Raw genomic sequence first — 21,625 nt, 5'->3', positions numbered from 1 at the left:
CGAGTACTTCTTAGTGAGATTATGTTCCTCTATCTATTCTTTTAAAAAAAAAATCAGTTATTTCAGGACGATCACCACATGCATAGCAACCTAATGAATGAAAAATCTAAAAGAAAAACCTTAATTATTACAAGAGAAAATTAATAATGCATATTTTATCAGAGGCTTTAAAATAGTTTCTCGATCATACTGATGTAAACAATGGAATATATGTATGATTAACTTTCTTTTTCAACTTTTAAAGAAACATTTTTATCCAGATGCTTTATAATGATAGGATAAAAAATTATGTGTCCTTATCTTCAAAGCACTAAGAAATGTAGTAATATTTTATGTTAATATTCCTTGCTGACTCCTTCTAAGGTTATATATAACTTGTTATATTTCATTCTAACAAACACTGGAGGATTTTGTTAAAAAGCAATTTTATAATCCAAGTAAAATAAGGAATGAAGAGAAAAAACCCCTAATCTAGACTTTGTAAGTTATACAGTTATTTATGAGCAATTAATTAACAATGAGTTACCCCTAGCATCAAGAATGTCATCCCCAAAAGCCATTTTTCTCTAAAAGAAACCAGAAGTGAATGATGCCAGGTCTGGAGAAGGAAATATACAACACAAGTATAAAATACCCTGTGATGCATGAAAGTTAGGAAATTTTGAAAAATATCACAGAAAAGCTACTTGAATTGTGTCCAAAGGATCAATGAATCAACTTGTAGTGTCTACACAGGCTAATACACATATAAACATCCATAGAATAGACAGCAATGGATTTAAACATAGTGAATAAATAATTCAAAATGATATCCTATAGTTCCAAATTAATTGCTCATCTTGGAGAATACTGGGGACCCAATTCTTTATTTTGAAAACTGGTAAATAAAAGAAAAAAAATCAAATGTTTATCCTGCCTTCAAAACTTAAAATACATTTTTATGTTATTTTATTTTATGTTATTTTTTTTATTTCAGAGGCACGGACAGACTGACAGAGAAAGTTCTCATCCTCTGGTTTACTCCCCAAATGCCTGAAACAGACCCTTTGGCTGGATCAAGGCCAAAGCTGGGAGTCAGGAACTTAATCCACATCTACCACATGGCGGGCAGGAACCCAACTACATGAGTCATCACAAGCTGCCTCAAACCAAGGCACTCTAATATAGGATGCAGGCATTTTTAACTGCTGGTCAAATGCCTATTCCTAAATGCATCTTCAGAAAACCAACAGAAGTACTGAATTATTTCATATAATAAAAAAGAAATGAGAGAACTAGATGATCATTTTACAGTTTCTAAAGGATTACATCTAAGCATAGAGGTATTAATAGCTATTCATTGTCCATGTTTCCTACTGGGAGGAACATATCATCATTGATGAAGCTGTCTTGCAAAAATAAAGAAATGAACAACAAAACAGATCCCAAATCTAATCAAGCTGTAGCTACAAATATCAATCTACAGGGTTGCACTCGGCATGTATCAGGATTATATAAGAAACCCTGGTGTCAAAAAGACAAACAACTGAATCTTATTAATGAATAAGTTTGAATGAAAGTCTAGAAATTTATAAACACACCAACCAACTGTAATGTGCAGACTTCTATACTGATGCCTCAAACTAAAACACACACATGACATTTTTGAGACAATTAGAAATTTGAACACAGACCGAACAACTTGATGATACTAGCTGTTATTTTTTGGTAAGGAATGGCACTATGACTATATTTTTAAAGTCCTCATTATTTAGATGCATATTGAACTATTTAAAAATAGAATGTATGTATTTAAAAATTTGCCTCAAAATAATCTAGAAAGGGAAAGTAAATGAGGGCCTATATTAGAAGAATGACTATAAAATAAAAATTATTGAAGCTAGATGGTAACTCAAGATACTCATTACACTCTTGCTTATTTTTGTACATATTTGAAATTTTCCATTACAAAATGTTTTAAAGGTCCTTTGTTTATGGAAAAATTCTTATCACTTTTCATGTGATTAAAGTTAAGTCTACTACAGAAAAGCTATGTGTTTTCTAAGAAATACTTACATGAGTTATAGTATGATCATAATGTTACATACCACAACTTCCTGCAGACTGTTTGGAAGACTAACTGTTGAAATGCCATGAAACGGTCTCTGGGAAAAGTCAATATTTTGTAAAGGACCTCCAACACTGTGACTTCGAGTTAAAGACACATTTCTCTTTGATAAACTATTAGACACAGACGAAGTTTTCATACTTTGGACATCTCCACTGGCTTTCCTTAGTTCATCACTTAAAAAAATAAAGAAGAAAAGCTGTGTGAGCACTAAAAAATGAACTAAACCTGTAGAACTAGAGTATTTCTGTAATGAAACTTGAACATACTAATTAATATCTGAGAAGAATCAGTAACACCTTTTAAGAATTAAAATTTTTCAAGCATTTCTGTAAAACTGTTCACAAATACAGGATGGAAAAGATGACTTTCATGAGGGGTGGAAACAGAACATACAGTACAAAAGGTTATTATTTGAAAAAGATAAAGTGCCCATTCAGTTGCTTCAAACATTTCATCTTTATTAAGCAAAACCACATAGAAGTACACTGTTTTAATAACTATAACAGATTCACTGACAAGTATTTAATCTCAACAAGACCATGATTCACCTAAGGATAGTGACTAGATTTCATTTTTCAACTTTCATCCTCTTTCCCTACATTCCTTTCTTCTTTAAAGTACTTAACATAATGCTTAGTCTACAACAGGCTCTCAATAAATGTTTGATTAAGTCAATTTTTAAGAGTAAATCATGGGGCTGGCGCTGTGGTGCAGTAGGTTAATTCTCCGCCTGCGGCGCTGGCATCCCATATGGGCGCCAGTTCTAGTCCCAGCTGCTTCTCTTCCAATTTGGCTCTCTGCTGTGGCCTGGGGAAGCAATGGAAGGTGGCCCAAGTCCTTGGGCCCCTGCACCTGTGTGGGAAACCGGTGGGAAGCTTGTGCCTCCTGATCGGCACAGCTCTGGCCGTAGTGGACATTTGGGGAGTGAACCAACGGAAGGAAGACCTCTCTCTGTCTCTTCCTCTCACTGTCTGTAACTCTACCTCTCAAATAAATAAAATCTTATTTTAAAAAAAGAGTAAATCATATATGGTACAGTGAAGAGACTACTTCTCTAGAAACTGGAAATGATTACAGTAAAGAAAAAATTTTTACTTTTGAAAAGTTCACTTTGTAAAAGACCACTGTAAAATATTAAAATTAAGTCAAAATAGCTTATCAGACTCATACAATAGATACTTCAATGCTATGTAGTGGTAAAAAAATTTTTTGAATGCTAGAACCTGTGCCTACAAGAGTCAAGTTGTCTTTTAGTAAGAAAATTTTACAAGGGTATCCAATTTATTATAGAGTTCTCTGAACCCTGTGGTACCTTGATTCAACTGCAGAGCTTGTTTCTTCAGTTATGGTCTGATTATGTTTTTGGAAATCCATAAAGCTGATCAAGTCAGGTTCTGCTGAACTAGGTGCAGGTTTGTACTCTGAGGATTCACTCGCCAATGGAATGCTGCCACTTTGTAAACTGTCGCCAGAGGTACTTGGTTTCAGGAAAAAGCTAAATATGGAGCAGGAAAAAAAAAAAAAGTCCTTAAAAATTCTTGAGTCCTTAAAATTTCACCATACTTTGAATTGTGACTTTATAGTAAAGCACTCATTAATGAATTAGACAATCCATAAGGAGATGCTGTCTATTTTAAGCATACACATAGATACCTACTCTCATGTTCCTTTCCCTTCTATCCTAAACCTCTAAAATAAATAGGTCTAGGGTAGTTCAATGGAAAGTGCTTCAGTTTTTGAGGACTATTAAAGAAAGCTATGAATGAAGAGAAAGCAAAATATTTTATGAATTTCCTAAGTTGAAGAAAAAAAAAGCTAACACAGCAGAACTTTATTGTTAACCTAAATGGTTTTGAACACCTTTTCTCCACTTACAAATCTGTATTTGTCTTTGGTCATCTCCTATCTTATCTAATCATTAGTTTATTCCCATCTTACCACTGTCCTTCTCCCTTCTGGTGAGAACTGGATGAGAATAAGACATTATAGAATTTTCTAAGATAATGGTTATGTACTGTATCTTGAAAAAGGTTTGAGTTGCTTAAATGTATGCATAGTTTTCAAATGGTTTAAGATTTGTGCATTTTATTGCATATAAATTTACCTCTAAATAAAAAAACTATAAACAAATACTGAACTCTAGTTAATAATATGCATGAAGTCTTTGGAGGAGAAGTGTATTAATACTTACATCTTACCTTCCAGTAAATAAAAATACAACATGGAGGGATAGGTAGGTGATACAACAATTACAGTAAAATGTAAATTGGGTGGATATTTGGGTTCTCATTGTAAAAAAATTTTAAACTTTGTTGAATGTGATTTTCCATTATGACACATAGGATTAAGGGAGGTAACAATGTTCCTTTACACCCAATAAGGAAAATAAAACAAAGATGAGTATTTGGCCTAGAAGTTAAATCACCAGTTGAAACACCCACAGTCCAAATCAGAGTTCCCAGCTTCCAACTCTAGCTTTCCCTTAATGCAGACTCTGGGACACATCAATTGGCTCATGTGATTGGGTTCCAGGACACACATATTGTGGACCTGGAGTAAGTTCTTGGCTGTCACCTTCCGTTCCAGCCCAACTTCAGCTGTAGGCACTTGGTGAGTGAGCCAAGGGAATGGGAGCCCTCTGACCATCTCTTTGCCTCTCAATTAAATACATTAAATTTTTAAAAAGAAAATACAATAAAAGGTACTCATCACAATAGCTTAAAAATATAATAAGCAACAATAAAAAATACAGAACTTATGGAGAAAAATTTAAAACAAAAGAAGGTCTGAAAAGTTGGAGAGATTTATCATTCTCATAAGCAGGTTTACCATGCTGAAAAATTCAGTTTTGCCCCAGATGTTAATAAATGTAATACAATCTCAGTGAAAACTCCAGTCAGATTTTTTTTCTGAGGAACTCAAATTCATTCTCAAAATGTATAGAAAAGACAAAATAATGCTAAGCACAGACCCAGAAAATTCCACACATACACAGAGTAATAAAAACATTATGGTACTGACAAAAGGAACAGAACCCAGTATCAGAGTAAGGAATGAATGGGCACATATGATACATGATAAAGGTGACACTATGGATCAATGAGCAAAGAACATGTTTATTTAGCAGACGATATTGTGGTAAAAGCTGGACATCTATCACTATACACAAGGTGGATTCCAGATGTACTAAACACCTTAATAGGAGCGGCAAGTTAAACTGCTGCTTGGACACCAGCAACGTTATGTTGAATGCCAGTTCAAGCCCTGGCTGTCTACCGTCCTGCTGATCCAGCTTCCTATTAATGCGACTGGAAAGCAGCGGATGATGGCCCAAGCACTTGGGTTACTGCAACCACTTGGGAGACCTCAGATGGAGTTCCCGGCCCCTGCTTCAGCCTGACCCAGCCCAGGGTGTTGTGGATATTTGGGGAATGAACCAGTGGATGGAAGAGTTATATTTCTCCTCTCTCTCTCTGATCCCCTGCCTTTCAAATAAACAAACATTAAGGGAGAAAATATTCACATCCCAGTCACGGAAAACAACCTTTTACAAATCCTTTACTTGTCTATGTATTTGAAAGGCAGACAAACAGAGTTCTCTCCCATCTGGGTTCACTCCCAAAATACCTGCAATGGTTGGAACCCAGCCAGGCAGAAGCCAGGAACTCAATTCAGGACTTTCACACAGGTCAAAGGAGTCCAGTTACTTCAGCCATCACCACTGCCAAATAGTACCTGCATTGGCAAGAAGTTGGAGGCAGGAGCCAGAGCCAGGTAGTGATCCCACACACTCCATTATGAGTCAAGGGCAGGTATTCTAACAGCTAGGCTAGGAAACAACTGAAAAGAAGACTCCAACAGCATAAAGAATGAAGTGGAAAATTAATGGATGATGACATCAAAATTAATGATTTCTCTTCAAGAAATTAATATCAAGAATATTATATGGGGCTGGCCCTGTGACGCAATGAGTTAACGCCCTGGCCTGAAGCACCAGTATCCCATATGGGCGCCGGTTCGAGATCTGGCTGCTCCTCTTCCGATCTGGCTCTCTGTTATGGCCTGGGAAGGCAGTAGAAGACGGCCCAAGTCCTTGGGCTCCTGCACCCGCATGAGCGACCGGGAAGAAGCTCCTGGCTCCTGGCTTTAGATTGGCGTAGCTCTGGCCATTGCGGCCATCTGGGGAGTGAACCATCGGATGGAAGACCTCTCTCTCTCTCTGTGTAACCTTTTCAAGTAAATAAATAAAAATCTTTTTTTTAAAAAAAGAATATTCTAGTAACAACAAGACACTCAAACCTACTATATTCAGAAAAATCAAAGCAAAACAATGAGATAGTACTTTATATTCATTACAATGTGAAAATTAGAAAAGTGATAATAACAAATGCTGGTAAGATTGTATAAAAAGCATACTCAGGCCCTATTGGTGGGAGTGTTGCCATCTGGAAAGCAATATTACACTATCAAATATAAAATCAAATATGAAACAATTCAGTGATCTCTAAGACTTTTTCTAAGAGAAACTGCTTCATAACTTCAAAAAGGGACATGTATTCTGCAGTACACTACCTCACTGCAGTTGATGCTGGTAGTAACAAAGTACTGGAAGCAACTGAAGCTTCCAACATTAGGATAATGATTAAGAAAAACTTCCCACAGGAGTAAAGGAACAAACTAGCTGTACCTATGGTAGCTCAGATAGATTTAAAACTGAGTAACAGGGGCTGGTGTTGTGGCATAGCAGGCTAGGCATCTCACGAGCACTGGTTCGAGTCCTGGCTGCCCTACTTCCAATCCAGCTCACTGCTAATGCACCTGGGAAAACAGCAGATGATCCAGGTGCCTGGGCCACTGCCACATACATGGGAGACCAGGAGAGAGTTCCATGCCCCTGGCTTCAGCAAGGCCTCATCCCAGCCATTGAGGCCATCTGGGGAGTGAACCAGTAGACGAAAGATCGCTCTCCCTTGCTCTCCAAAATTCTGCCTTTCAAATAAATAAATAAATCCTTTAAAAAAAACCTGAGTAACAAAAATAAATAAATGAGATGTGGGGTATTTATAACGATATATCCCACAGAGCACAGTATAAATAACAGTCTATGACTAAACTCAGTTTCATGTCTGAAACTACAAGAAACATAGCAAAGAAACATCTTTACAACTGGAGATGTTTTTAAAACAATAAAAGGCAGACAATATAAAGCTCATTTGCAGGGCAGGCAATGTTGCATAGTGGGTAAAGTTGCCACCTGTGATGCCATTATCCCAGGTGGGTGCCAGTTCGTGTCCCAACTGCTCCATTTTCAATAAAGTTCCTTGCTAATGGCCTAAGAAAGCAGCAAAAGATGGCCCAAGTATTTGGGCCCCTGCCACCCACGTGGGAGACCCAGATAAAACTCCTGCCTCCTGATTTCTGCCTATCCAGTGCTGACTCTTGTGGCCATTTGGGGAGTGACCTAGCAGATGGAAGATCTCAGTGTTTCTCCTCCTCTCTGTAATTCCAGCTTTCAAATTAAATACACAAAAATTTTTTAAAGGTTCATTTGCTCCATAAGATAAACAGAATATTAAATACAATTACTTAAGTCAGCATACATTTACAAACTTCTTAATTACTTAACGACCAATTATAGACCAGTTAGTCTCCTCTCTAACTACTAGAATTTGGTTATTTCACTGTACCAGAAAGGAGCAGCAATAGGAGAGGTAATTAAGATCACTAAGGAGGAAGGTTTGAAACAATAACTAACTTAAAAGAGTTTTGAAAAAATAAAGTTTAGCTCCAAGAACTGGCTAGCATTGATAATCATATATTAAATAAAAGGAAAAAGTAGTCTCCTACATTATTAATATTTTCAACTCAAATACTGAAGGTAAAAAATAGGAGAGAAAGACACAAACCTGGAAGCTACCATGAGTATTTCACTCTTGACCTGGGAGTCAGGCTTTCTGAAGGGACACTTACTATAGAGGGAGCTTGTATAATACTAACCTTGCAGAGCCTCTCAAGTCTTTAAATTCTATTTTGAGAAGAGGCAAGAAGTTGCTTTTACAGAACGGGCATGTTGTGTTTAAATTTGAATCATCTGCCGTCCATCCAGCCATAATCTCTTCATCATAAACTAAAGCTCCACAAGCTCTACACTGTGAACAACTGGACATCAAAACCTAACAACAGAAAAACATAGACACCAAAAATTTCTATGGTACAAATGAATCCTAATAAGCTATTCCTTTCAGATAAATGAAAAATTTTATTTATTCTGTTATTCAAATTTAGAATGAACAACTTTATCACTTCACAGATAAATCTACTAGTTCATTGCCCTATTACATAAGACATCAAGCAAATTCAACAAAATGATTTATTAGTTTGTACATAAGGTATCAAGGAACCCTGCGAAATTCTATTCTGAAATTTAAAAATTTTATTTTATCATGGACAGAATACAAAACTTTTACCTCCATTGCACAATTCTGATAGATGCTAGACATGCTGGTATTTTGAGAAGAACCATGGTCTGATTTTTCAAAGTCCTGCCCTTTTATGCTTCTTGGAAAGGGAACTTCACCTAAAGAGGAGTGAGCATCACAGTACATTATGCAGGAGAATATTCCTCCACTTTGGCAATGCATGCTAAAGTATTTAGGGGTGAAGTGTTACTAAATCTGCAATTTATTTTCAAATGGTTCAATATAAAAAAGTATGTCTGTGCATAGTTAACAAAAGTTAATTAAATCTAGGTAGAAGATATGTGATTGCTCATTACAGAATTCTAATTTTCAAAATATCTGCATCATTTTTTTAAAATTGGAGAAAAAGAACAGATTTAGAATTTTAGGGGCAGGCGCTGTGGCTCAGCGGGTTAACATCCTGGCCTGAAGCGCCGGTATCCCATATGGGTGCCAGTTCTAGTCCCGGCTGCTCCTCTTCTGATCCAGCTCTCTGCTATGGCCTGGGATAACAGTAGAAGATGGCCCAAGTCCTTGGACCCCTGCACCCACGTGGAAGACCCGGAAGAAGCTCCTGGCTCCTAGCTGCGGATCGGCACAGCTCCGGCCGTTGCAGCCATCTGGGGGGTAAACCAGTGGATGGAAGACCTCTCCCTCTGTCTCTACCTCTCTCTGTAACTCTGCCTGTCAAATAAATAAAATAAATCTTAAAAAAAAAAAAAAAGAATTTTAGAAAGCACTGAGTTAAGATGTTTCAATAATATAGCCCAGGAATTCTCAAGATCTGAAATACATCTGAGTGGTTAAAAAATACACATTTTCAAAGACCTGATTCCACAAATTCAGTCTCAGAATTTTTAGCCTAAGGTTTAGATAATTTCATATATGTTTAAATACATCGGATAAATAAATGCTGATATAGCCTAAAGTTTGAAAATTAATGATATAATTTATTTACATATACAACTAAAAATATACGAAAGACTACAATATGCATGGATCACACAAATGGTACTTGTTGCTGGGGAGTGCAGGAAGCTATGGACATTCAGTTAAATAAACAAAGAAAGGACAATCCTTCCCCATACCTGTTAAATAAGACAGTTTTCCTATATCTCCACTGCTGCTGCTACTGCCAAGGCTTGTGTTGCTCTGGGTAAGTTCACTGGGGACCAACCCTGAGATACTGGTGTTAGGCGATACATTCTCCCCCAAGATATGGTCTTCTAGGCCAGCTGGGAAGCTGTAATCTCTACTAGTTTCCTCCTTTAATGGAAAAGAATAAAACCAAACACACATAACTAATACCTTCTCCAAAGGAAATATTCTCATGCCATCCTTTTCCAAATTAAACTCCTCTATAATCTTTAAATTATCATCTTTACATTTTTCAAAATCATGAACTCTTCCAACTGCTGCTTGGAACTTTCTTTTTCCGTAAGAATTCAAGCAGTGACCTAAAGACTACCAGAAAGATGATGTTGTGCCCCAGGTGTGTCTGATGGTTGTGTGTCACTATTACAGAACAAAGGAGGGGTCAGAGTTGTGGTATAGTGGGTAAAGCCACTGCCTTTGACGCCAGCATCCCACATGGGCACTGGTATGAGTCCTGGGTGCTCCATTTTCAATCTAGCTCCTTGCTAAAGCTCTTGGGAAAAGCAGAAGATGGCCCAAGTGTTTGGACCCCTCCTACCCATGTGGGAGAGGAGGATAAAGCTCCTGATTTCTTGCTTTGATCTTTGCAGCCATCTAGGAAGTGAACCAGTGGATAGAAGATATCTCTGTGTCTTTCTCTCTCTTACTGTAACTCTTTCAAATAAATCAATCAATCTTTAATAATAAATAAATAAATAAACTCTAGGAGCTCTCTGTCTCCACTGGAACCAGGGATCCCAACACAAGCAGAACAGGGGCTTCAGAGTCAGATAGCTAGATTGTGACCTTAGCTTTCTATCACTTATTATGTATGTGACATTATAGACATTACTCAACTTCTCGAACTTTTAATCATATTATCTGAAAAATGAATTACATGAGTCTTTTCTAATAGGATTTGTGTGAGAATTCCAGGGATACGACAGCTCAGAAAAATAAACAGCAATATTAAAGTCATAAACATAAATAAAGCTCTAAACACTCTAGTCCTTAATATAAGTGATTGCTGAAGCTTTAAACTTATCATCAGTTTCCTTTTTGTTTTCTGCTTTAAAGAGGAAAGAGACTTCCTTTTTATAAAACCATGTTAAATGATTTGAAAATAAAATAGATATGCAAAATAGGAAATAAACAAAATTTGTAATGCCAAGTCAGTACAATCAAAATCTTGATATATAACCTTTTAGTCACTTAAAAATATTCATACATAGCCATATCATGAATGTTTACAAATTAGGATACTGTATTTAGCCAATACTTCTCAAGTAAGTAATTTTAATTCCATTAAGTCTTCTACATCATTTAAACCTGTGTAAACTAATGCATTTTACTGATGTACTATTATGTATTTAGTAAATCCCCTATTGCTATTAATCATTCAAAATGTTTTAAATCTTACATAAATTACACTGATGAGTTCCTTGAAGTTATTTTTACACATATTTGCAATTTTATCCTTAAATTCTGGGTAAAAGTTATGAACATTTTTTACAATTTTTTATTCATTCCCCTATCTGTAAATACTTATGAAGTACATCCTATTTGCTTTTCGCCAGGTACTACAAAGATGTCAGGCCTATAGCAATAAAGACAAGACTTGCAACTACTTGGAATTTATACTCTCATATATTCCAATCATGCAGAAAGTTGGCAATTTTTAAGCAGTGAGATAAAATTTCAAATAAAAAATAGTTCTTTTTATCCTAATGTCAGCTTAAGACACTTTTGAAGCTATTTTACCTTTCCTCAATGAACTTGCAAGCTCTTTAAATGTAAGTCTTATAACACCCAATAATATACTTAAAAAAAGATTTATTTATTTAATTGAAAAGCAGAGTTACAAAGATAGAAGGAAAAAATATAAGGAGATCTAACAAATGCTGGTTCACTTCCACATGGCCACAAAGGTCAGTGCTGGGCCAGGATGAAGCCAGGGGCTAGGAGCTTCATCTGGGTCTCCCACAAGGGTAGCAGGGGTCCCAAACACTTGGGTCATCTGGCTCCTGGCTTCAGATCAGTGCAGCTCCAGTCATTGTGGCCAACTGGGGAGTGAACCAGCAGATGGAAGACCTACCTCTCTCTCCCTCTGTCTCTCCTTCTCTCTCTCTAACTCTGACTTTCAAATAAATAAATAAATGAATCTTAAAAAAAAAAAAAAGAATTTCAGCATTTCAAACAGTGTGTTATCCCATCAACCAACAACACCAACCCCTATGGTGTGTTTTAATTTCAATCATTATTCTGCCTATAAAAAGTTTTCCTTCGAATAGCATCTAAGTCCTATCTGTCCAATTTCTTTTCCCTTGTCTTTACTGCTTATTTTGAAAAGGCCTGATGTTTGTAGCTTCCATGTTTTTTCATACTCTTCTCTCAGATATAAACTTCTACTATCTTATCACTCTGACTAACCTCAAATTGAAATTTATACTTCAGAGTTGAACTTAGATATCACCTGATTTTTCTGGATAGTCCCCAACCTGATTCTCTTATTATACTCCTCTTTCAATCTCTTCTCCTAAAATATTGCTTAGAAGGTAAAAGCATGTACTCCAGACCCAATTTCTACACTTTCAAATTCTGGTTCTGCCACTCACTAGTTGTGTGATCTTAGGAAACTAATTAGCTCCTCTGAATTTAATCTCTTATCTATATAAAATGATAAAAATACTACCTGATGAGGCTGCTTTGAAAATTAAATATATATGTGTGTACATACTTATATGCAAATAGACAATATAGCTTAGACTATTACCTAGGACATACTGTTACAATAAAAGCACAGGTATCTTTTCTACTATATTAAAGTAATCAAGTACAAAGAGTCTTCAAATAGTTCAAGAAAAATATGTAGGAAAAATTATTCATTTCTATAAAGTCTTGTATCAGAATAAGCATATCATTTAATCACATTTTCCCTGAACTTTCTGAAATATGGTCATACAATTCTTTAAATAAAAAGCAAAATGTATCCCAATTCCATTTTCACAAAATTAACTCTATTAACAATATTTTTTGTAAGGACTGAATTGCCAGATAACTATGAAATCTATGGATTAAGCTACAGAGTGATTTCACATGGTAAGAAGATAACACAGGTAAAAGTCACTTAAAAAGTCAAATACAGGTGTTGGTATTTTGGTGCAGTGGGGTAAGCTGCCACCTGTGAGGGCAGCATCCCTGAGTGTTGGTTTGAGTCCTGACTGTACCATTTCTGATCCAGATCCCTTGCTAAGACACCAGAGAAAGCACCAGAAGATGGCCTGAGTCCTTGGACCCCTGCCAGCCATGTGGGAGACCCAGATGGAGTTCCAGGCTCCTGGCTTCAGTCTGGCCCAACTCTGGCTGTTGTAGCCTTTTGGAGAGTGAACCAGTAGATGGAAGCTCTGACTCTCCTTCTGTCACTCTTTCAAATACATTAAAAAAAATCTTGAATTATAAAGTGGTCCTGATGTCCTGTTTCTACATACATGGTCAAACATTCTAGTATCATACAGAATACACACAAAAAATCTTACCTCATCATCTGAATAGCTGTAGACAGATGATACAGCAACCCACATCTTACTGGCTACAGTTGCTGCTTGTTTCATACCAGATTTTAGGACATCTATCTTGGGCCCTGAGAGTATGTTATCCAGCTTGAGCCCTGACAAAGAATTTACTACAGAACCCAGTGAGCCATGTGGTGAAGAACGCACCAATGCTGATAAAGAAGTTGAACGATCTTTGTGAGTTCTGAAAGAAGCTTGTTGCTTCAAACGCCCAGTAAAAGTTTTAGACCTAGACACTGCAGGGGAGCTCTTTTCACTTTCAGGATTTTCTTGTGCTGGTGAACCATGATCTGAAGGTAAACTTGATCTCCTCTCTAGTGGGTGAATAAATGCAGCAGTGGAAGTGCTAGACTCTTTGTTTCCCTCTCCGTGTAATTCCATACTAGAAGATTTACTACCCAGGGGACTTTTTAGGTTCATATAGCTTTCAATTTCATCAGCCAGATTACGTGCAATAACTGGAGAAAACATCTTATCTTCAGAATCAGGCGTTGTTTCTCCTGTACATTCAGTGGCTAAAAGAGACAAAGGATCTAGTCCAGTTTCCACATCTTCTCTCTCAACAGCTTTAGCAACACCATACAAACTATTTCTCTTATTCATTAGATCTTTAGCTCCTGTTTCTGCATCTATGGACTGGTTACTCTTTCTATCACTTTGTTGATTGCCATGTGTATCCTTTGTCATACTGGTTTTAGCTACATTATCACCAACCACAACCACAGGCTCTAGGAGCTCCTGGCTTTCCTCAAGCATTTCTAGCACAGGAGATGATCTGTGTTCAGAATTTTGAGTGCTTTCAGACACATAAGTCCTAGCATCAGCCCCATGATTCTCAAAGTTATGGCTTCCTATGCTATGTAGTGGGGAAGTCTTAGAACACGTCAATGCTGCTGTGAGAATCTTGGCATCTGCTCCCAACATGATAGCCATTTCACTTGAATTCAAATCCAAACTGTTCTTCTTAAGTAACATTCCTGCTCGACTTTCGGAACTAAAACTGCAACTCCTCTCTGAAAAATGCTTTTGTCTTTTTTCTCCTCTATCGCCATCCTTCTTGAGATTAGGAATTTCACCAAAGACTGTATCTTCAACTGGATCTTGAGAAGAAAATAGTACATTTGATGGACTACCTAAAAGGGACAAAAAAAATGACATTCAACTTTCCAATGTAACTTTCATACAAAAGTATGCTTTTATGATTATAAAAATGACACATGCTCAGAATCCAAGAGTCAGAAAATTTAGAAGGTATAACAAAGACACAGAGGGGAAAAAGTATATTTAAAAAGAATATTCAACTCTGCCTGCCTCTCATAGATAACACTTTAATGTATAACATTTTTATCCTCCAGATGTGTTTATATTCATTAAAAAAAACTGGGGCTGGTACTGTAGTGCAGCAGGTTAAGCTGCCACCTGCAGTGCCAGTATCCAATATGGGTGCCAGGCATGTTAGCAGGGAGCTGGACTGGAAGTAGAGCAGCTGAATTCAACTGGCGCTTATACGGGATGCTAGCAACAGAAGTGGGACCTAACATTCTATACCACAGTCCCAACCCCACAATACAAAATTTTAATAATGGAAGAATTATTTATTTGCTATAGTCAAAGCCCAAGTGCTCCAAAATTAAAACAAAACAAAACAAAACAACAACAACAACAACAAAAAAACATGGAACTGAATGCACAGGACTGGCAAATTCTAAGAAGGCTAGTAAAATCTTAGATTTTCAGATATCTTCATTCTTACAAGCATCTGATTGTCTACTAGTACCCACCATACGAGATGGCAGGGATATGAGAGCAAATTAAACAAACATGATCTCAGCCCTCACAGAAATCAGTCTTCTTTAATCAAGCATATTAAAAATATGTGAGTGGCCTTACAAACCTCCCCCAGCTTTGGGAGAAACAAGCAATCAAATATTTGTATACTCCCAAATGTCATGTGTTAAAATCCTAACCCCAAATGTGATGGTAGTAGGTAGAATCTTTGAGATAATTTGTTCATGAGAGTTGGACCCTCATGAATAGGATTAGTGCCTTCATAAAAGAGATCTCACAGAGCTCTCTTGCTTTTTTCCCACCAAGTGAAGACATAAGAAGTTGGCAGTCTGGAACCTGAAACAAGGCCCTCTACCCAACCCACCAACTGTAATCTTAGTGGTGGACTTCCCAACCTCCAGAACAATAAGAAATACATTTGTTGTTTATAAGCCACCCAGTCTCAGCATTTTGTTATAGCATCCCAGAATGTCGAGACACCACCATTCATAAAACTTCAAAGAGTTCAAGGAAAATATGTACCATGAAAAAACTGTGTATGGAAAAAGTTTATTTCACCAAGAGAAACTTATCTTTTAACTCAATTTTCCACAAACATTTTAAAGCACACTCATATTTAGGATTATCATTTTTTTTCCTTTAGAAGCATAATGATTTGGGAGCTTTGGGTGATAAAAGTGATCTTTCTGTATTCTTCCAAATTGATTTCAGTGCTTTTTTTACTCTTTCAAACTAGTACTAAGAATCATAAGCATATCAATCAGAACTAATAATAAAAATTTAAAGAGATATTTTTAAAGCTTTTAGGGGAAGTTAACCAATTTACAACTTCAAAATTTACACCTGCTTCAAAAACTGTTACCAATATTTGAGAAACAAATATCACTGGCTCTCATTGTATCTAAGAATTTGGTGACAAAGTATATTCAATTTTAAAATGAATGTCATACACTGTTAAAAGCCTAATTACTTCCTCTTTCTTTCTTACTGGTAAAAGTCTTATTAGATCAAGATTTAATTAAGAATTAAGATGAATAAAAACATTTGGGTTAGCAGTTAAGATGTTCATATTCCATAACAGAGTATCTGAGCTTGAAACTCATCTCTGGCTCTTGATTCGTTTCCTGTTAATGCAGATTTTAGGAGGCAGTGGTAACAGCTCAAGTGGTTGGGTTCTTGCCACCCATGTGGGAGACCTGGAATGAGTTCCCAGGTCCCAGCATCAGTCTTGCCCAGCCCAGTCCTAATTGGTGTGGGCAGTTTGGTGAGTGAGCCGATAGATGAAAGTGCACTCGTTCTCTCTCTGTCCCTCTGTCTCTCTCATATATATATATATATATATGTGTATATATATATGTATGTATATATATATATATATATCCTTTTTTTTTGGACAGGCAGAGTTAGAAAGTGAGAGGGAGAAAGAGAGACAGAGAGAAAGGTCTTCCTTTTTCCGTTGGTTCACCCCCCAAGTGGCCACTACAGCCGATGTGTTGTGGCCGGCGCACTGCGCTGATCTGAAGCTAGGAGCCAGGTGCTTCTCCTGATCTCCCATGCAGGTGCAGGGCCCAAGGACTCAGGCCATCCTCCACTGCACTCCCAGGCCACAGAGGAGAGCTGGACTGGAAGAGGAGCAACCCGGACAGAATCCGGCACCCCAACTGGGACTAGAACCTGGGGTGCCGGCGCCGTAGGCGGAGGATTAGCCTAGTGAGCCATGGTACCGGCCAATATTTTCAAAAACATACATATCTATAAGCATATTTTAAATACTTAATAGTCAACATGTAACAACTCACCAGTGCTGCTTTTCCTGCTGTGAACATCAAATATACCAGATGGAACTTTCACAATGCTATTTCCCCATGCAGGAGGCTCAGTAGGACTCTGAGGTTCTGGACTAGGTTGTGAATGTTTTGCCACAATAGTAGAGGTATCACACACCTCTAGAAAAAAAATTTAGAAGTTACTCCTATTTTATTCTTATTTTTCCCAGTGGATAGAAACCATATATTGATTTCATACATTGCATGTATTTTTTTCTCCAAGTCAGAGTGAACACATAACTATTTTATTACTGGTTTATTGTGTCTGGTTTACTTTATGCCATAAATGTCATCAGTATGTACTAAAATAAATGTTTTATTTTAGCACTTAATAATCCTAACAAGAATTCTTCAGTGAATCAATTAAAAGGCTGGCCTTCAGTTCTACTTCCCATAACTTGACTGCTTCTGCTTAACTCTGGAATATAAAATCAGTAACATCATCAGAGAAAATATACTTTTGTGTGGTTTTATGTAAGATAATAGGAAGAACATCTTATTACCATAAACCAAAATATTCCTCCATGTTCCAACAATAAATCATGTCAACCTTAATGAGTCCTATAAAAATCAGGAAAAGTTTACAATTTTTTAATATTCCAATGGAAAATACCCACTTAGATATTTGAAGAACTTCCAATGAAAGAGCATTTTAGAATAAAAGAGACACTGGAATATAATTTTAATGATTCAGTTTAGTCTTCGTTCTTTCACAAATTATTTTTATGAGTTTCATAACTGAATACCTCAATAGGTCACACTTCCCTGAAAAATTAAGGACTTTACCTATATACTCTCTAAAGATCTCTTAAATTCTAAAATTCACAGACTACCAAAATCTACAATATATAATAGCACATGGTATCTTACTATCCAGACCTTGCATTTCTGAAAATTATCACCAAATAACAAACTTTTAATTAATATACACATTTTTCTAAAGAAAACTCAAAAATATCTATACTTAACCTTCTGTTTGCACTTTTGTCTTAGTTATCAGCTCTCTCGTTACTTTTACTTCAGGCACATGAATTTTTACATCATCCTTTATAAGTTCATCCTTAGACCCGTAGCCTTGGTCAGACTGACCACCTGTTAAAAAAATGTAGGCTTATGTTTAAATATTTTTATATACTTATTTATAATAATCACAGTAATGATGGCTCAAATAATTGGATTCCTGCCACTCTCATGGGAGACCTGGAGTGAGTTTCCAGCTCAATGCACAGTCCATTGTAGGCTCTGGGGATTAAACAAGCAGAAGGGAGCTCTCTGTCTCTCTGTGTCTTCCATATAAATAAAAAAATTTTTTTAATCAGTAGAAAATTCCACTCATCTACAATTAAACTTATAGAAGAAGAAGAAAAGACAGCTCACAAACTATTAAGAATATTTTAAAACTACTGATAATGAGAAAGAACAATAGAAACAGGAACATAAAATAGTAAATACCAGTATACATTTTCAAATTTTTACGTAATCCTTAATGATGAGCCCTAATTTCCTTGTCTGTAATTAAAGAGATTTGGATAAGATGTTCTGAAAAGGCTCATATTGGAAAATGTCTATATTTTATAAAGGAAAGAATACTGAATCAAAGACATATATATCAGGGCCGGCGCTGTGGCACAGCAAGTAAAGTCGCTGTCTGCTGTGCTGGCATCTCATAAGGGTGCCAGTTCGAGTCCCGAATGATACCCTTCCAATCCAGTTCTCTGCTAATGTGCCTGGGAAAGCAGTAGAAGATGGCCCAGGTCCTTAGGCCCCTCCACCCGCGTGGGAGACCGGGAAGAGGCACCTGGCTCCTGGCTTCAGATCAGTGCAGCTCCAACTGTTGTGGCCAATTGGGGAGTGAACCAGCAGATAGAAAACCTCTCTCTCTGTGTGTAACTCTGACTTTCAAATAAATAAATAAATCTTTAAAAGAAACAAAAAAAGACATACATATCTGCTTACTCCTGCAAAAATGAGGGATGATAATCAGAAAATTATACAAATGGTTGCCTACAAGGGGTTGAAGAAAATAGGACAGAAGGAATAAACAGGAAGGACATTTCCCTAAGTATGGATTATTATATTATTTTTGGTTTTGAGATACAATATATTTCTACATATTCAAAAAATTAAATCAACCAAAAAAAGAGGGTGATATGGTCCTAAAACTACAAACAGAAACAAATAAAACCAACTGCATTTCCTATAAATAACATAACCACACTGAAAGGGCAGGGGAGGATCAATCCAAGTAACTTTTGAACACGTTATTTTGAGTATATATCCTAAGCCTGGATAGGTTTTTTTTTTTTCTCTCATAGTGGAATGAGTGTGCCAATTCTAAAATTATTGTATGTATACTAAAGGACTGAGCAAATAAGTAAATATAATGATATTGGTGAATATGGTAATGCTATATAACAAGATTTGAGGGAGGCACAACTTACACATTGGCGTGAAAACTCAATCATCACACTTATGAACCACCACAAAAGGATCTATGAACCACAAAGGACCCTAAATTTTTGAAAATGGATTGTGGAGCTGGCGCCGCGGCTCACTAGGCTAATCCTCCGCCTAGCGGCACCAGCACACCGGGTTCTAGTCCCGGTTGGGGCGCCGGATTCTGTCCCGGTTGCCCCTCTTCCAGGCCAGCCCTCTACTGTGGCCAGGGAGTGCAGTGGAGGATGGCCCAGGTGCTTGGGCCCTGCACCCCATGGGGAGACCAGGAAAAGCACCTGGCTCCTGGCTCCTGCCATCCGATCAGTGCGGTGCGCCAGCCGCAGCGCGCCGGCCGCGGCGGCCATTGGAGGGTGAACCAACGGCAAAAGGAAGACCTTTCTCTCTGTCTCTCTCTCTCTCACTATCCACTCTGCCTGTCAAAAAAAAAAAAAAAAAATGGATTGTGGAAGGCTAAAACATTGTAGTGATGATTTGGAATTATAGATATTTCTAAAATATGTACAGATGCTGGTGCTGTGGTGCAGCGGGTTAACGCCCTGGACTGAAAATCGTTGGCATCCCACATGGGCACCAGTTTGAGACCTGGCTGCTCCACTTCCGATCTAGCTCTCTGCTATGGCCTGGGAAAGCAGTAGAAGATGGCCCAAGTCCTTGGGCCCTGCACCTGTGTGGGAGACCCAGAGGATGCTCCTGGCTCTGGATCAGCACAGCTCCGGCTGTTGCGGCCAATTAGGGAGTGAACCAGCAGATGGAAGACCTCTTTTTCTGCCTCTCCTCTCTCTGTGTAACTCTGACTTTCAATAAATAAATAAATCTTTAAAAAAAATAAAATACGTACAAACACACAATTTTTTTATGGTAAGAAAAGTTTAGAAGCAGCAACACTTTGGTAGCAATGAGCATACCTAAAAGCCCAGAACTTGGCTTTTAAAGTCTATTTCCCTTTCTGTGATCCTTGAAGAAATGGTTAATTCCAAAGCTCAGGCAGAGGATAAAAAACAATGAGCTAGGAACATTCTGTTGCGTCAGAAAGAGCTCAAAAATATGATCAGGGCATGCCTCAAACAAATAGGAACTAGCTTATAAGAGATCCCACCAGCCAACATTGGGATGATTTGAGGATTGATTAAGGACAGTAATGGATTATAAACCACTGAATAAAATAGGATAACCATACTGATGATTAACAAATGAAAAATGGAGAAAGGATATTCCTCCATTTTCTCCCAATTAAGACTGAGAGCTGGCAAAAATCATACTGGTACATTTAAGAAGGGAAGTATAAAGAAAAGAATATCATCCCAAGGTCTCAGAGTAGTCCCTGACAGAGGGGAAAACAGTTAATTATGTAGAAAGAAACCAGACAACACTGAGACCAGGTGATCAAAATTAAGAGCACTGAAGCAGAAACACATTGTATTTGTCTAGGATATCACAGAAGAACATAAGTCATTGCAGTATGAGGAAGCTTCAAAGCATTTAAAAATGGGACTAAGAGACAGAGTTACAGAGAGAGAGAAAGAGAGACAGAGATCAATCCTCCATCCACTGGTTCACTCCACAGATATCTGCAATAGCCAGGGCTTGAGTCAGGCCAAAGCTAAGAGCCAGGAACTCCATCTGGGTCTCTCACATTGGGGCAGGGGCCCAAGCACTTGGGCCATCTTCCACTGCTTTCCCAGGCACATCAGCAGGGAGCTGGATCACCAGTGGAGCAGCCAGGGCACGAACAGTTGCCCATATAGGATGCCAGTGTCACAAGTGGCAGCTTGACCATTATGTTCCAGCGTCAGCCCCTCCAGGAACTTTTTGAAGCCACCTTGCATATCCCTAATCTGATCATAAGGAAATATCAGACAAATTTGAATTGAGGGATATTCCACTACATAACTAAAATGAATTCTTCAAAAAGTTCAGGGCCATGAAAGCTAAACAAAAATTGAGAAACTGTGCCAGGCTGAAAGGGACTAAAGGTAGGGGGTTAAAGTACCACAAAGGACATTAGGACAACTGAATATAGAGTAAAGAAATAAAACAACAGATCACTAGTTTCCTGAATTTGGTTATATATTAGAAAACATCACTGACATATTCAAAGGTTAAAGTGTAAAATGTAAATAACCTGCTCAGATGATTTAGGGAAAATAAATAATATGTGTATGTGTTTAGAGTGAAAATAAGCAAATGTGACTAAAAAAAGCGTGAATCAAGAAAAAAAAGACATTTGGGATATTCTGTATTATTCTTTTTTCTTTAAATTTGAAATTATTTCAAAATAAA

At 37.3% G+C, this 21,625-nt stretch overlaps 1 protein-coding gene and 1 non-coding gene across 10 annotated transcripts in view; both read right to left on the bottom strand.

Annotated features, from left to right (window-relative positions):
- The window catches only part of DENND4C (DENN domain containing 4C), a 129,106-nt gene that overhangs the window by 15,238 nt on the left and 92,243 nt on the right, over positions 1–21,625 (bottom strand). For 8 of the 9 annotated variants that reach the window (XR_011380242.1, XM_051857424.2, XM_002708081.5 and 5 more), the window contains 8 exons: positions 17,858–17,980; positions 16,862–17,008; positions 13,239–14,407; positions 9,657–9,834; positions 8,578–8,687; positions 8,108–8,283; positions 3,423–3,605; positions 2,088–2,283 (listed from right to left, as the gene is read on the bottom strand). Coding sequence is in view for 8 of the 9 variants with exons in the window: in XM_051857424.2 (XP_051713384.2) it covers positions 2,088–2,283; positions 3,423–3,605; positions 8,108–8,283; positions 8,578–8,687; positions 9,657–9,834; positions 13,239–14,407; positions 16,862–17,008; positions 17,858–17,980 (2,282 nt within the window). In the remaining variant the exon portion in view is untranslated. The other variant, XM_070052797.1, reaches the window with a different exon arrangement.
- LOC127485315 (small nucleolar RNA U13) lies at positions 19,271–19,380 on the bottom strand. The gene has a single exon (XR_007912420.1). It is a non-coding gene; the product is annotated as a small nucleolar RNA U13 (small nucleolar RNA).

The sequence above is a fragment of the Oryctolagus cuniculus genome, chromosome 1 (assembly GCF_964237555.1).
Source record: "Oryctolagus cuniculus chromosome 1, mOryCun1.1, whole genome shotgun sequence".
NCBI classification, from domain to species: domain Eukaryota; kingdom Metazoa; phylum Chordata; class Mammalia; order Lagomorpha; family Leporidae; genus Oryctolagus; species Oryctolagus cuniculus.
This window is presented reverse-complemented; position numbering and strand designations above follow the sequence as displayed.